This window comes from Podarcis liolepis, assembly GCF_965112155.1.
Source record: "Podarcis liolepis genome assembly, chromosome: 3".
NCBI classification, from domain to species: Eukaryota; Metazoa; Chordata; class Lepidosauria; order Squamata; family Lacertidae; genus Podarcis; species Podarcis liolepis.
This window is the reverse complement of record NC_139557.1, coordinates 102,716,742-102,731,750: the sequence shown is the minus strand read 5'-3', so window position 1 is coordinate 102,731,750 and position 15,009 is coordinate 102,716,742. Positions and strand designations below refer to the sequence as shown.

Sequence of the window (15,009 nt, the reverse complement as noted above, 5' to 3'; positions counted from 1 at the left end):
AATGGCTGAGTGGAAGTGCTCTGAGTTCTACTGAAAATTCATTGTGCAAGACTAGTAAAATGTCACTAAGAAGGGGTTTGTCCCTCTGCCTGTGTGGTCAGAGAAGGCCAGATTCTTTCATTATAGAACGTTAATGAAGTACCTGAACTGTTTGCTTTCCATCACCTCTTACAATACGGCTGGATGCATTTAGTTCAATCTGACCTTGGGGTTTACGTATTACATCACTCTGTAGGAGAGAAAAAAATGAGAAAAATGAGACTGATGATTTCCCCCTCTTTCAATTGATCTGATGGGATGAAAGGACTGCTAGGGATAGAAGAAACATCAAAAGGACCAGCTTCCCTCTTTCTTCACTGAAAGCATGGCCTTCTTGTCTACTTCAATGCCTCCTCACCAAAAGGTTTTCCTCCAGCAAAGGGCTAAGAAGACAAGCTGTGAAGCCACGTACTGTATATCTCCCAATGGCACAGCCAGAGCCTGGCTGAGAACTCATTGTGGCATCAGCTACAAATGCTGTTGCCCTGGAAATTTTCAGAAATGTCAGCATCTTATGTTATCTTAATTCTTGTTGTGGCTCATCTAGAAGATCCTCCAGCCACAAGATGTTCTATTGAAAATAGAATCAACCTGAATCTAGAAACCACACATGAAACTCTAATAGATAATGCATTCGACTTCTGAATATGCTTTAGCTCCAGATCCAACTTGTGTTCTGTGAGGTCTCAAATTGAGCATCCCCATCCTTTGGATGCAGAGGGTGGGATACTAATCTAGCCACAGGACAATTTATGTCTGGGAACTTTCACCTGCTCCACGACGAGTTGTCTAAAACATAACATTTATTAGCATATACCACCAAATGCATGTTGTGCAGTGGAATGCTCCACTCTGATGTGATCACATTCTGTAATGAAGAATCTGCTCTGGATTTAGCTGTTGGGTCAGGAAGAACAGACACACCTCTAGATGTGTGTGTGAGTCTGATGACTTATTCCTCCTTAAATCCAGAGAGAAACTATGTCTAGCCCTTGTCTGCTGAAGAGAACAGTAGCTATTGGAACTTGGGTCATATTATTATTATTGAAACAGTCTAATTCTGAATAGACTGTACCCGTATCTCTGGACATTTTTGATAGGAGTGCATATTTGATTTGTTAAAGAATGCTTGCATTCAAAATGAATGTGTCATGGGCCATCTAAGGATTTTGGGGTGGACAGAATTCCTCCCCAGAAGATGTGCCTAACAGACATGCCCTAGGCAAGGTAAAGTGACTGACAAATTTACTAAACATACAAATAAATAATGTGCCTATCTAATTATTATTATTATTATTATTATTATTATTATTATTATTATTATTATTTCAATCTATATACCACCCTTCATCCGAAGAACATTTCATAAGAAAAATGCAAAATGAGAAGACAAAATGCATAATAAAACACAAACAAGAACAATGCAATAACCCCCCCCCTCTACACATTTAAATGGCCATAAATTGTTTCATCAGCCAAAGATCTAGTTATAGAGAAACATTTTTGCATGGTGCCTAAAGAGATGTAATGAAGGCCCAAACAGACAGAATCAAATTTCTTGACAAGTTCTGATGCAACAGTTGTACACTGGAATCTCCTTTTGAAATTCTCTTTTCGAGGAGAACAGAAACTTTCAGGCCATCAGGGAAAGGCCATAGCTCAGAAACGTCTGGTCCCATGTTTGTTCTCTGGTGTCATTGGGTAGGGCCAAAACCTTGGAGACACCACATCTTGTGCAAAGATGATACTGGAGGATTCTTTGCAAATTGTGGTTTACTGAAACCAAATTCAAATATTGACTTATGAAGCTGGCTTGTTTCAAGAGAACATAGGTTAACCACAGTTTAGGGTTTGGAAGTAACAAGAAAGTAGAGGGAATAGGAAGCACATGAATGAAAGAATCACCTAGGTTCGTTCTCATAAAGATAACCATAGTCTAGTGGTTTTCAACCAGTGCACCATGGCTTCTGTCCCTCTTTCCTCTCCTCCCTCCTCTGATGCCTTCTTGCGTATCTGCCTCCCAAAGGCTTGAACTGCTGTTTGTTGCAGCAGCCGTGGCTACAAGCTCAGCAGGTGAATGATGCTCCGGCTGCTGGTTGCCAGGAGCTGAGGTGGCCTCAGAGTAAGCAAACAGGCAAGGGAGTCCAGCCACCTACTCTGCTAGCCCTTGCTGTTGGGAAAGGACAGACAAGTCCCAGGTCCCTGTGTAAGGTGGCACCTCTCTTTGGGGTGGGGGGCAGCTCAGAGACCAGGGGAGGCAGCAGCGGCTGCCCAGAGGACTCTCAAGGAAAAGAGGCTGAGGAAACACTCCGCAAGGGAAGGTGTTCGAAAAAGGGTGAGACACTGCCAGCTCTGCAGGCAAGGGGTGACATAACTGGGCTCCAACAGGAGCAATTACAATAGTGGCATATGAGCTGTCCCCAGGAAGGCTGTGGCTATGGCCAGGCTCCTAATGCACCCTGGGGCTTTTGGAAGCACACACTAAAACTGAGGATGTGGTGGACTTCTGTGTCTTTCCCAACCCGGCTAAAGCAGGCTTACTTAGATCAGATGGGTAACACAAGGGGAAGTCTCCAAATTTAAACTTGCTGCAACATGTTCCTCTTTCCCTCCCTTTTGAAGAGAGATGTCCAGTGATCAACTGACATTGCTATTCTGTCATAAGGTCTGCAACCAACCAATAGATGCCCAATGGTAGGCTGATTTGCAGCAATTGATGCATTCAAACTCATAATACTATAAGCAAAATACAATAAAGAACTTGCTTACCGGAGATTTGTAGTACAGCAATTCACCTCCTTTGAGTACAAACCACCGTCGTTTCCAAGTCTTTACTTTACCACCCATTTTTAACAAATATCCTGATTTTTCCAATGGCTCCTATAATTTAAAAGGTATTTTTTAATGTGTTGAAGGGTAATTATGATTTATTTTATTTCCCTTAGCTATACAACTGTATACAGCTGTAATGTAGAAGTGTAAAACTTGATTGATCTACAAGTCTTACTGGTGTGAGTTAATAAGCCAAATGCATGGAAAAGCTTCATGTGCATAAGAAATAACCCATCAACACCTTGGTGATATAGCCTGCTAGCATAAGCACTGCCACATCTTCTCTCTACTCTTTGCCACTCATCTCCTAATCTATCAGTTTCATCCTCCTCCCGCTTCTCCTCTTGATGACTCTTTATAACTTGTAAAAACTAAATTGTAAGTGCTTATCTTTTGCTTCAGAAAGTTAAATTTGAATTAAACACATATAACCCACATACATATGTTTTAACTGGAAAAATTCATGTATTTCCAGTTCCTCATTGTGCACACATCTCTACCAAATCTCTAATTTGTGTTTTGTTTCCATTCCTCCCACATCTTACATCAGACTCCTAGGCATTTTGCAATCCTACAGATGTATTCTTTTGTCTCACAAACATCTGTGGGTGGGTGGGTGAAATCTCGAAAGTCCAGGAATTTTAAAATGGGCATAAATTGTCAGTGTATTGCCGTTTTCAATTGTTTTTTGATTGCTCCTCTGTCCACTCTCTTTCTCTAAGTAGCCTATTATGTACACGTATAATGAGAGATTATGCAGGTTTAACCTCAGAGAAAATCGTAGGAAGAAAGTATTAAGAAGTCTGGCTATCACTTGTGCAGATATAGCCTAAGGCAGTGTTTCCCAACCTTTTTTGGGCAAAGGCACACTTTTTTCATGAAAAAAATCTCGAGGCACACCACCATTACAGCCCCGTGACGTCAGCGCGCAGCGTCACGCCGGGAGGGACATGAATTGCTAGCAAATTACATAATCACCTCCTTGAGGGCTGGCTCATCTTCTCCGAAGGCAGAACCCCATTAATTAACAGCACAGACTCACACCATAGCCAAGACGAGGGGGGAAAACCTCAGTCATGCACAGTCATGCACATGTGGGGGCTAAATGAGGACGAAGACCGGGCAGAGAGCAGGGTTCAAATCACCCCACCTGGCCAGGACAATCCCTGGGTGCTCCCTTGGGCCACTCGCCTGACCCACCTCGCAGGGCTGTTGTTGCGAGGATAACACGGGGAGAACCACGCGCGCCCCCGGGAGCTCCTTGGAGGAGAAAGCGGGCGATGAATGCAATGCACGAAATATATGAGAGGCGACCAGGTTTTGCAGGTGAGGGGCCCACGCCAGCCTCCGCTTCCAACACCCGGCGCAACGACGCCGAAGTTTCCCCCCGGGCTCGGCTCGGGGAGCAGCGCTGCTCCCCCCGGCTCCCCTTCGCCCTCCCGGCTCTCTCTGCTGCCCACTGGGGACCCCCCTCACCTGCCAAGTCCGGAGCGCCGGTGGAAGTTGCATGCATGCATGCAGGGCGCCGCGTTGCCATTGCATTGCACTGCACTCCATGCAACGCCTGCACGCATGCATTGCCTTGCACGCCCGCCAAGGGGTCTCCCCACGGTCCGATGCGTCCCCTCCGGCGCGGATGCAGCATTGCAAAAATAAAAAACCCCCGACGCAGCCCTACCTGGGGGGCAGCCTCCGCCGCTCTGCCTCCGTGGGGACCCCCGGGCTCCATCCTGCCGCCCGATCTCCGCGGGGGCGCAGGCAGGCTGCGCGGGGTCTGCGCGGAAGAGCCCCTGCCTGCCCGGCCGCCGCCGCTGCGCTCATTCCATGGCCGGGAGAAGAGCGCTTCAAACAAAACGCCCGGCCCGCCAGGCCACGCTGGGAAACGTAGTTTGTGCACCCCGCACGGGCGCGGAGCCCAAGGGCGAGGGGACTATGGATCCCGGCAGCCCCCGCGCCGGGGATGGAGGGGGAGAGGCCGGGTGCAGGGATGGAGGGACGGGTGGGCGAGCGAGTGAGTGAGTGGCAGCCGCCAAGCCTTGGCCGAGAGCCAGGAAGGGCCTCCCCAGAGGAGGAGGGAGGCGCAGAGCGGGAGGGAGGGAGGGAACCCCAGGGGTCATCTTGTGACGGCGCCCCAATCGAAAATTTGACTTTAAAAAAAGAATCTTTCGAATTTTTTAATTTTTCCCGCGGCACACCAGGCAACATCTCGCGGCACACTAGTGTGCCACGGAACAGTGGTTGGGAAACACTGGCCTAAGGAACCAAGGGCCCTGGAATAAAAGAGGCTGTACATTACTCACATTTTTCCCATTATCACTAGATGATGAGCAGGTTTTAGGCAATTTCTGTTCAGGTTCTGAATAATCTGTATCTGTTGAGTAGGCATCAGGAGGAATAGCATAGTCACCTTCTGAGGTCATTGAAGACAGAGAGACCCCTGGATGCAAAGCAGATAATAATAATATATTTCCTGCTTGTCAAGGGTTGAACCAACAACCAAACAATCCTTGTTAGCCTGGAAGATGCAAACTATTAGAGCTTAATCAGTGTCAAATGTGAGTTGTATGAACATTACTGTTACTGTAACAGTTTTCCCTTTAGAAAGGTTGGAGATGTTTCAGAAACAGGAAAACTTCTTTGGTTCCCAGCTCTCTAAAAAAAACAGGAACTGCAATACAGTGGTACCCCGCAAGACGAACGCCTCGCGAGACGAAAAACTCGCAAAACGAAAGGTTTTTTCGTTTTCGAGTTGCCTCGCAAGACGAATTTCCCTATGGGCTTGCTTCGCAAAACGAAGCTTGCCCCGGGGACAGCGGGTCTTCTCTTTTGAAGCAAGGGGCGGCGAGGAGAAGCGATCTTCTCCCCGCAGCCCCAGGTCCGGGGATAGCGGGAAGCGCTTCCCGCAGCCCCAGGTCCGGGGATAGCGGGAAGCGCTTCCCGCTGCCCCCGGACCTCTTTTGAAGCAAGGGGCTGCGGGGAAATCGCTTCTCCCGGTGCTCCGAAGCGGGGCGGGGGGGGCGGGAACACCTTCTGAAGGCGGGCGGGGGGCAAAAGTCTTTGTCCCCCCTGCCTGCCTTCCCAGGGGCTTTTAAATCGCCCCGGACAGCGGAGAAGTCCTCCGCTGTCCCGGGGCGATTTTAAAATGCCGCCCGCCAGCATTTTAAGATCGCCCGGACAGCGGAGAAGTCCTCCGCTGTCCCGGGGTTTTTTAAAATGCTGGGGGTGGGAAGAAAAGCCCTTGTCCCCCCCCCCCAGCCTTCAGAAGAGGTCCGGGGACAGACTGTCCCCGTACCTGGTCTGAAGGCGGTTTCCCTAGGAATGCATTAATTGATTTTCAATGCATTCCTATGGGAAACCGTGCATCGCAAGACGAAAAACTTGCAAGACGAAGAGACTTGCGGAACGAATTAATTTCGTCTTGCGAGGCACCACTGTAGTCATAGTCTATAATGCTTCTCTGGCTTACCACATCCAAGCTCTTGTTTGTCCTTTCCATAAATGCACTGACTTGGGAGATATCAGGAGAACCCCTAGAACACTTATACTGATTCAAAAGTATTGTGTTCATATGCCTTATGCCCACCTCGTTTCATAGCCCGTGGACTCCCTGGGCCACTTCTGCTTCGAGAGTCTGATTCAGATGTCCGAGAACTGGATCGGGAACTGTCTTCTTCTTCAGACCCAGAAGAGTCATCTAAGAAAGGGTTGTTGCTGATTTGTGTTGCTTTCTAATAATGAATATAAAATTAATGAAAGTAAAATCAAATTCAAATCAAATTCAATTTACAAAGGAAATTCAGAAGGTTGTGGAATCAGTACAAAGGAGAAATGGGGCCCCAATTCCAAATTATTAAGGTATGCCGTAGAAGCAACCCAATACATTTTTGTGGTATGGGAATGTTTGGTGGGTGAGCTCTTTGTCTCTCCTCTTATGCTTCTACCTTCATGTACCAGAAGTTAAAAGCCCTGCCCACAGCTAAGTGGAATATTGGAGATTGTTATCCCACATTTGGTACTTCGCATTCACTTTCTTTCCATCGGTATTTCTGGCTCTACTGTATTTTAAATGTTACTGTTATGTTCAGGTTTCACATCTGGTGCATGAAATAATAATATGCCACCAGAAGGCTCCACCTCTTAAATATTTTGCCATTTTCATTTAGCAATTTAACACTCATCATATTCTAAAAGATTACTGGAAAATTACTAGTCAATCATCGTACCCTGGGATTCTAACTGTAGGATCCCCACTACAACAATTCCAAAGCAGTACCAATAACTTTTCAAGCACTTTTTTTTTTGCTCTGAAATGTAATGTTTCTGAAATAGACCGCAAGAGTTCATCCCCTAAATACAACTTTAAAATCAAAATCTTACCCCTTTAAGAGTGGTATAGACTGGTGTAGTCATATTCTTGTATATTAGCGATGTGTAAAGTCCTGATGAGGAATATGAAGCTGAAGAGGTGGAACCTGAAATAAAAAATTATACACACACACGTATATATTCAGAAAACGCTGGATTACTTAGGGCAATTTTTCATTGAATAAAGTAATAGCCGAATAACCAGACTGTCAGATACAGATGTACAAGTTCTAAGAAGGTAAAAGAACATGTGGACAAAACGCATTCTATGAAATTTATATATTTTTGAAATGTTAATATTTTTAAATAGAACGAAGAAAAGGAGATAATTATAGCAAATTTTAAAAGCTAGTAAAAAGTAATGTAAATGGTCATGAATATAAGAAGCATGCTTGATCAGATATATAACTTAATATATATAATTAAAGAAGCAAAACATTTTCCAAAGACTGATTTGTACTCTTTTGAGACCTTTTATTTCTACAAATAGGCAAGCAAAGGATTTTTATCCTGTTTACTCTGAGGTAAGTCTCACAGAGTTGAAAAATATGTACCTGTTAAATAAATTTAAGATTTCAATCCTCAAACAGCTTTGTCACACTTACTTTTATTGAAAAAGTCCATGTTGAAGGCCTCAGAAAAGCGTAAGCCTGACTTGGCTACAGCATAAATTCTGCTTTCCTGATATACAAACAGAGGTTTTTAGAATACATTTTATTAAGTCTTTCAATAACTTTAGGCTGTGTTCACATTACATCTATGACCCACTGCAGCTAAATTCAAATGGGAGCAGAATTAAGTTTCTTTTCAATGTTAGGAAACATTTTAACAGCTGATGTCAAAAACTGATAATCTGTTATTTGCATATTTCTGCTCTAGTTCACTATTTTTTGCAGCTATTCCTTATAAAATGTATTTCTTTCGGACATTGCTGCATTTTTTTTTTATTAGCAGCATTTTATGATTTTGATGGTTCAGACAGTGGCTCGGCTTTTTACATACAGTTTCATAGTTATATAGATATTTCTTTTCCTGATAGTGTTTGTATGGTTTTGTCATGGCCTTTGGCTAGTACAACAAAGCTTATTTTGATTATCAGCAACATGCTTTGTTCTTTACTGAAATATTGGTTGTTTGATACCAATTTCTTCATTTGGTAATATTTTAATGTTGTTTAATACTTACGGTTAAGCTTTAGGATGGTATCTAACTGATTTGTTCAAGCTATGTAAAGATTTCCATTTACCCAAGGGAGCTTTCCCACCTCTCCTCTCTCCATATGTGTCCGATGCTGTCCCAACATCTTGGTCTGGAGGGCTGGAGAAACCCCCAGAATGGCACATGGGGGAGAAAGGTCCACTGAGCAAGCAGAAATCCTTGCACAGATAGAATAAGTTGGATACTGCCCATAAGCTCTCTTTAGTAGTCATTTATGCGTTTTCCACTATATATTGCTATCAAAATTCAATTAACCTATAATTTCCTAAGCACCTATTATAGTTCCTGAAGTCAACAGAATGCTTGTTTGTTTAAGTAAATGTGCTTAGGACAGAAGCTAAATGTGTTTAGAACAGTTGAGATTTTTTCAGAGAAATGCATACTTTTAAGATCACCTTCCACCAAACTGCATACATTAGTAACAACTACCTGTACTAATCTTTCCCTCAACTCTCCCTATCGCTTTCCCTATGTAAGTCACAGCAGACAGCAATATTCTAAGTATTAAAAAGTAACTGAAAGGTAAACACAGGAAATTATAAACTGTGCATGTCAGTGGCAGTAAATACATTTCTTTGCATTACTAGATGAGATGGAAAACACTAACTTCCCACTCCCAGCACAACTGCCTGGATTCAAACTTTCCACCCCCAAGCCCTTGATTAAATAATAATAAGTAGTAAGTTAAAGTTAAAGTGGAAAATCTAGTAAAGGCTCTTCAATCAACTCATCTAATAGTGCTGTCATATTTAACTTAATGTCTTCCTGTTCTACTCCATCCGCCCTCTCTCTTGTCCTGGTTAAATTATATAACCTGTTACGAAAAAGAATGGAAATTATAAAGGGTTTTAAAATACTTTATTGTTAGTCCCACTGATGTTGATGACAAATTTCATGAACTTGTATTGAGCCTAGTCGAGCTTCTAATCTGTTCTCACATATTCTGATGTATAAACAAAGATTTATTTATTTATTGCACTGAAAAATTAACACTTGTAACTATTTCATATGTGGACAATTCTGACTGGAGAGATGTCATGTGCTTTCAATGAAGCAACATATGCCCACATTTAATGTTGATAGCAATATTTAGAGGATAATCCCCCCCCCCAAAAAAATGGGAATGTGAACCATATCTGGTTAAATTAACAAGCTGGAATATTATGATTTCATTTACCCAAGAGGGGAATCGATGCAGAGGAGGAGTAGGCGGCTTGCTGCTTGTAGTTTTCCTTGCATCATTAGAGTCCAAGGTTTCTGCACACTGAGTCTCACAGGAGTCATAGGTAAACAATTCCTCATTACAACTAATCTCCATCTTCTCCAGAACTTCTGTACTTTCCCCATCCACTTGATCTATGTCTGTTTCCTGAGGCTTAAAAGGACGTATCATGCTTATAGCATTTCTGTTTCTGCCAAACATTTTGTCCGAACATAGAGGAGGCTGGCTGAAATGTTTTTTTGCCAATGCTGCACTTAAAGTAAAGATGCTAGGAGTCCTCAGTTTTGGAGGCGGCAGATTAGATGGAGAATCAAGTTGTCTGCCAGACACAGCGCCTGCTGCCAGCATCAGTGCTGGATGCTTAGGAGCTAGAGCTGGCGTTAGAATTGGACTTGGAGTATTTGCCTCACTGGAAGAGGATGAATAATCTAGCCTGTGGGACTGAAACCTCTTATTCAGTTCATCTGAAAAGCTATCATGATCCTTCTTTTCGCTGAAGGATTCCAAGTTGCTCTTTCCAACTAGATGGTTCTGGTTTTTCCATGGAGACCCTTGTTGCCAAGAATATAGTTTTTTGCATATGTTTCCCTGAGCTTGGAAGCTCTCTTCTTCCAAAAAAGAACTGCTGTCATCTGATGCTGTCAAATACATTTCACTTCCAATTCTGCTATAGCCTGTGCCTTCTTCAGATGTGTGACTTGAAACAGTGGATACGCACCTAGATTTTGATCTTCCTTTGCCTCCTTCTTCCTCATCAGAGCTCCAGTCACTTACTGTAATGCAGGAGTTCTTTGATACATTGCTATCTAGGTCTTTTGACTTTACTGCTTGCCTTTGTTCTGGCATACAAGAGCTATGTTGTAGAGGTTTCAGAACTCTATTACTCCCATACATTTGGCCAAGAAGAGATGTTTCCTGGACTTCTTTCTCTGGAAAAACAGTAACAACGACATGTTTGGAAAAACTACTTTTAGTGAAGGTACCAGGTTGTAATTTATAACCAATATGTTCATCAGTTGAAATGCACTTTTGTTTTCAATCAAGATAATTGTGATATACAGCTTACTGTATAGTTCCGTGTATAAGACGCCCCCATGTATAAGACGCCCCCTATTTTGGGGGACTCCAAATTAAGAAAACATCCCTCATCACTACCCGCGTATAAGATGAGCCCCAATTTCAAACCTTTTTTGGGGGGGGTAAAAAAAGCCTAGTCTTATACACGGGAGAATACGGTATGCAAGTAGTATACGATATTATGTGAAACATTGGTAGCTTCATTCTAAGAAGATATGGTTAGATCTACAAATAAGTGGACCAAATCCCTGTAGACTGAGATGCTGGTTTTAATACTCCACTAGCTTTGTCAAAATGACAACTTCCTGCAAATAGAAAACTAATATAGAAAATATGGAGAAGTGCAAGGCTAGAACCTTATTCCCAGAGGAGATGGGTTTAAATTTTGTACATGGATTTAATTTTGTACGTGGAGAAGAATTCAAAAATGGCTCTCACCTGCAGGTTGAAAATGTAGAGCACAGCGAGTAATTCAAAAGTGAGCCCAAAGAAAGGTCTGTCTGGGGTTTTGCAACTAGCCTAAGTACTTTTTTTGGTCATACAGAGTTTCCTTATAGAATCTGAAGGAGGGGATGATAACAATGAAAAGGCAGAGAAATATACCTCCCCTGACCACTCTACTAGTTTCTCCAGTTGTCTGCTGTGACTCGTCTGCACTGCAGCCCTACTATCCAGTCCTTGAACTGCTGTTGTGTACGTCAGCCTAAGTACACTTTCCTCAAGTAAGAAACTAACTAAAATAAACAGCTTTCACTTCCAAGTATACAGGATCAGAAGGAAAGTGTAACAGAAACTATTCTTAACCTACAACCTAAGCTACAAACAGGTCAGAGTACTTCTGCATAAGCTAAGCAACATTTCAAACCTAAAACATTTGCGGCAACATCATTGCACTTGACAAATCCAGAGTAGCACTCCTGCAATGTAAGTGCCAGATGAGTTCATCCTATCCTAAGCTTTCAGTTGCTGTTATTATATAGTTTTGTGATCAGTATGTTAACACATTTGAAAAACAAGAAGGCTATTCCTACTCAAATGCAAGGACCCCAGGTTAACTAGTTTGTAGATAAGACTGAAACTGTTCTAATGTTCACATTTAAATTTATGATAAAACGAACACTGTTGGTCAAGACGGAAAATTAAAATATGCAGCCCTTGTAAAAGATTATATGACATATTACAATGAACAGAACACAGTGACTAAGCTTAAAATTATGAAGTTTATTAAAAATAAATTTCTGTGTCAGTTTCTTCCTCAACATAAATTATATTTTCAAAAGTTTAACGCTCGCAAGACCGGTGGGCATTCCAGCCAGGCAAAACACTCTTGGGTCACAAAGCAGGGCCAGCTGTATGTGTGGCCTGGGAAGAGTTCTAAGGGCCACATAGAGAGGCATGGAGGGCTGCATTTGGCTCCAGGCCTGAGTTTCCCAATCCCTGTCTCAATTCATGGGAAACACCTATATGTAGTTTTTTAAAAGGGTGGTATTTCTGGCCAAAGTTGGTCAACAGACTTTGCAGGTTGATATCCAGGATCGCCAACCCAGCCAACCCATGCCCCCAGCAGAGGCCCCAGACTCTGAGCTTCTTTTAAAAAGAAGTCTCTAGCCCTCCTAGAAATAAAGTTCCACTGGTATCAATGTAAATTATTTCCAAGTAAATCTGTTTAGGATTGAATTACTGGTCACTTCAAAAATTATGCCCCAAATACCTAGACTGCTATTGCCTTCACTTAGTTCAGCTTGCTTTGATGAGGAGCTGCTTGTATCGTCAGGCTTCGGAACTTGCTGAGGACTTCTTGCTCGGTTCAAGAAGCATCCAAAAGTCAAACTGCTCAGTCGTTGGCCTTCCCCAGGCTTTTGTGCTGAAGGAACAGATTTCTTCCCCTGAAGTTCTGTGCAGCAATAATTCAAATATCAAGATTCAATATATTCTGCTATTATATACTAAAAGATTTCTTATTTATCTTGAATGCTGTAAGATCCAAGAATTTTTATATTAGCACCCATGTTTACCTGAAATTCTTTGATATTTCTATCGACTAAAGTGTGGAAAGAAAAAAATCCATAATACAGTGGTACCTCTAGTTACAAATTTAATTAGTTCCAGAGGTCTGTTCTTAACCTGAAACTGTTCTTAACTAGAGGAGTGCTTTTGCTAATGGGGCCTCTTGCTGCTGCTGCGCCGGCGGCACACGATTTCCGTTCTCATCCTGGGGCAAAGTTCTCAACTCGAGGTAACTCTTCCAGGTTAGCAGAGTTTGTAACTCGAGGTACCACTGTATGAGCAAAATTTATGGCAGAAGTGGGAAGTGGTGAACAGCTATCATTTATGAGGAATATTTTTTGTTCTTGCTAACAGAGAACAGGAATCTGATTCTCCACACGTACAATGAAATTAATTCTTGGCTCCTGTATCAAGACAACAACACTGGGCTTGTATTAGCCCCCCTTCTGTCAAAAGGCCTTCTGCAATTTAGCAGTAAATAACATTGACCCCTTCTGAGGAGGAACCAAAGCTCAGTGGTAGAGCTTTGAATGCAAAAGGTCCAGGTTCAATCCCTGGTATCTCTAATTGAAAGAAGCAGGTAGTATGTGATCAGAGATCTGCTACCAATGAGAGTAGAAAGACTAGACTAACGGGACAAATCTGGTATAAAAACTACAAGACCCAGTATAGTGGACGCTCGGGTTGCGAACGTGATCTGTGTGGGAAGCACGTTCGCAACCCGCAGTGCCGTGTCTGTGTGGGTCGTGATTCAGTGCTTCTGCGCATGTGCAAAGCACAATTTAGCACTTCTGCGTATGCACAAGCGCCGAAACCTGGAAGTAACCTGTTCCGGTACTTCTGTGTTCGTCACGATGCACAACCTGAAATCGTGCAACCCGAAGCGTCTGTAACCCGAGGTATGACTGTATATAAAAATGGGGTTGTATTTCTCTCTCTCTCCAAATAAAATAAACTGCATCAGTGTAGCTACAGAAACACAAAAAGAAATAATATAAATCTGAAGATGGCACATCAGTAAACTCAGTCTTCCTTAAAAAAAACAAACCAGTCTGTTTTTTCAATTGTCCTTGGAGAGAGTGATAACATTCAACTCCTGAAAAGATACCCTGGTTCTTCTTGTACTTTTCTGGCCCATAAGGGTTCATTTTTCTAAGCAGCTGTGTTTGCACTGATGAATTCTTTAGCCAAGATGAACCATAAAATATTTCACTCAAAGACTGTACATGCACTTGTAGGGGAAAAACTGTTTTTCATCAAGGCAAAAAAGCAATTCATCAAGACAAAAACAACTGCACAGAAAAAAAAACCTTTATTGGCCAGAAAAGCACAAGAAGAACCAGGATATCTCTTCATGAGTTGAATGTTATCACACTCCTCATGAACAACTGAGAAAACAGACTGAATTAAAAAAAGACTAAACAGTTGAAACAGATTTTTGTCTACTGATGTGCTATCTTCAGATTTATATTATTTGGTTTTGTGTTTCTGTATCTTCATTGATGTAGCTAAATAAAGATATATAGCTTATTCTAGGTCTTGTAATTGTTTATGCTTTGACTTCTAGGGATCCTCATTGTTATCGCTTTCTAACTTGGTATAAGGCAGCCTTTTATTCCTATATTGGTTTTGAAAATGTATGTTACAAAAACTTTTCATCTGGTTTTAAATCAGCAATACCCTCAATGTGATGACTGTAAGCATTGCTACAGATCAGAAGAGACAAAGACTACATAATTCTGATTTACAAGCTTGCTTTCAAGCATCAGCAACATATTTGTCCTTTCTACTGAGTCTTCACAGTTATCAGTAGAAGAGTATATGCAAGTGGAAGGACTGATACAGCTATTATATATATATACTTAAGCCATTTGAAACTTCCTTTCATAGAAGTGTCTCAAGGCTGATTTAGAATCATTGCCACCACATAATAATAATAATAATAATAATAATAATAATAATAATAATAATAATTTTATTTATACCCAGCCCATTTGGCTGGGTTTCCCAAGCCACTTAAAAAATTGTGGCTGTGTCTCATGATCATTCAAGCAACTCATCCACATCTGAAAATTCCAACATTACGATATGTACATATAACAATTTTCTAGATACTTCCTATGCAGAGGGTTAGAATATAAGCAGAGAAACAACATCTGAACGAATCTTAAGTCTAGGTTTTAGAAAATGGCACAAACAAGTGACCTAATTCCACTGTGGCATCTAAAAATGAAATCTGCAATGGATAA

General features: G+C 42.1%; 1 protein-coding gene across 3 annotated transcripts in view; it reads right to left on the bottom strand.

Moving 5' to 3' along the window:
* PLEKHH2 (pleckstrin homology, MyTH4 and FERM domain containing H2) overlaps positions 1–15,009 on the bottom strand; it is a 130,296-nt gene that overhangs the window by 88,535 nt on the left and 26,752 nt on the right. For all 3 annotated transcript variants that reach the window (XR_014523526.1, XM_083494099.1, XM_083494100.1), the window contains exons 7-14: positions 12,465–12,647; positions 9,632–10,605; positions 7,842–7,917; positions 7,249–7,343; positions 6,455–6,599; positions 5,172–5,308; positions 2,809–2,919; positions 143–229 (exon numbers count right to left, since the gene is read on the bottom strand). Coding sequence is in view for 2 of the 3 variants with exons in the window: in XM_083494099.1 (XP_083350225.1) it covers positions 143–229; positions 2,809–2,919; positions 5,172–5,308; positions 6,455–6,599; positions 7,249–7,343; positions 7,842–7,917; positions 9,632–10,605; positions 12,465–12,647 (1,808 nt within the window). In the remaining variant the exon portion in view is untranslated. The remainder of the gene's footprint in view (positions 1–142; positions 230–2,808; positions 2,920–5,171; positions 5,309–6,454; positions 6,600–7,248; positions 7,344–7,841; positions 7,918–9,631; positions 10,606–12,464; positions 12,648–15,009) is intronic.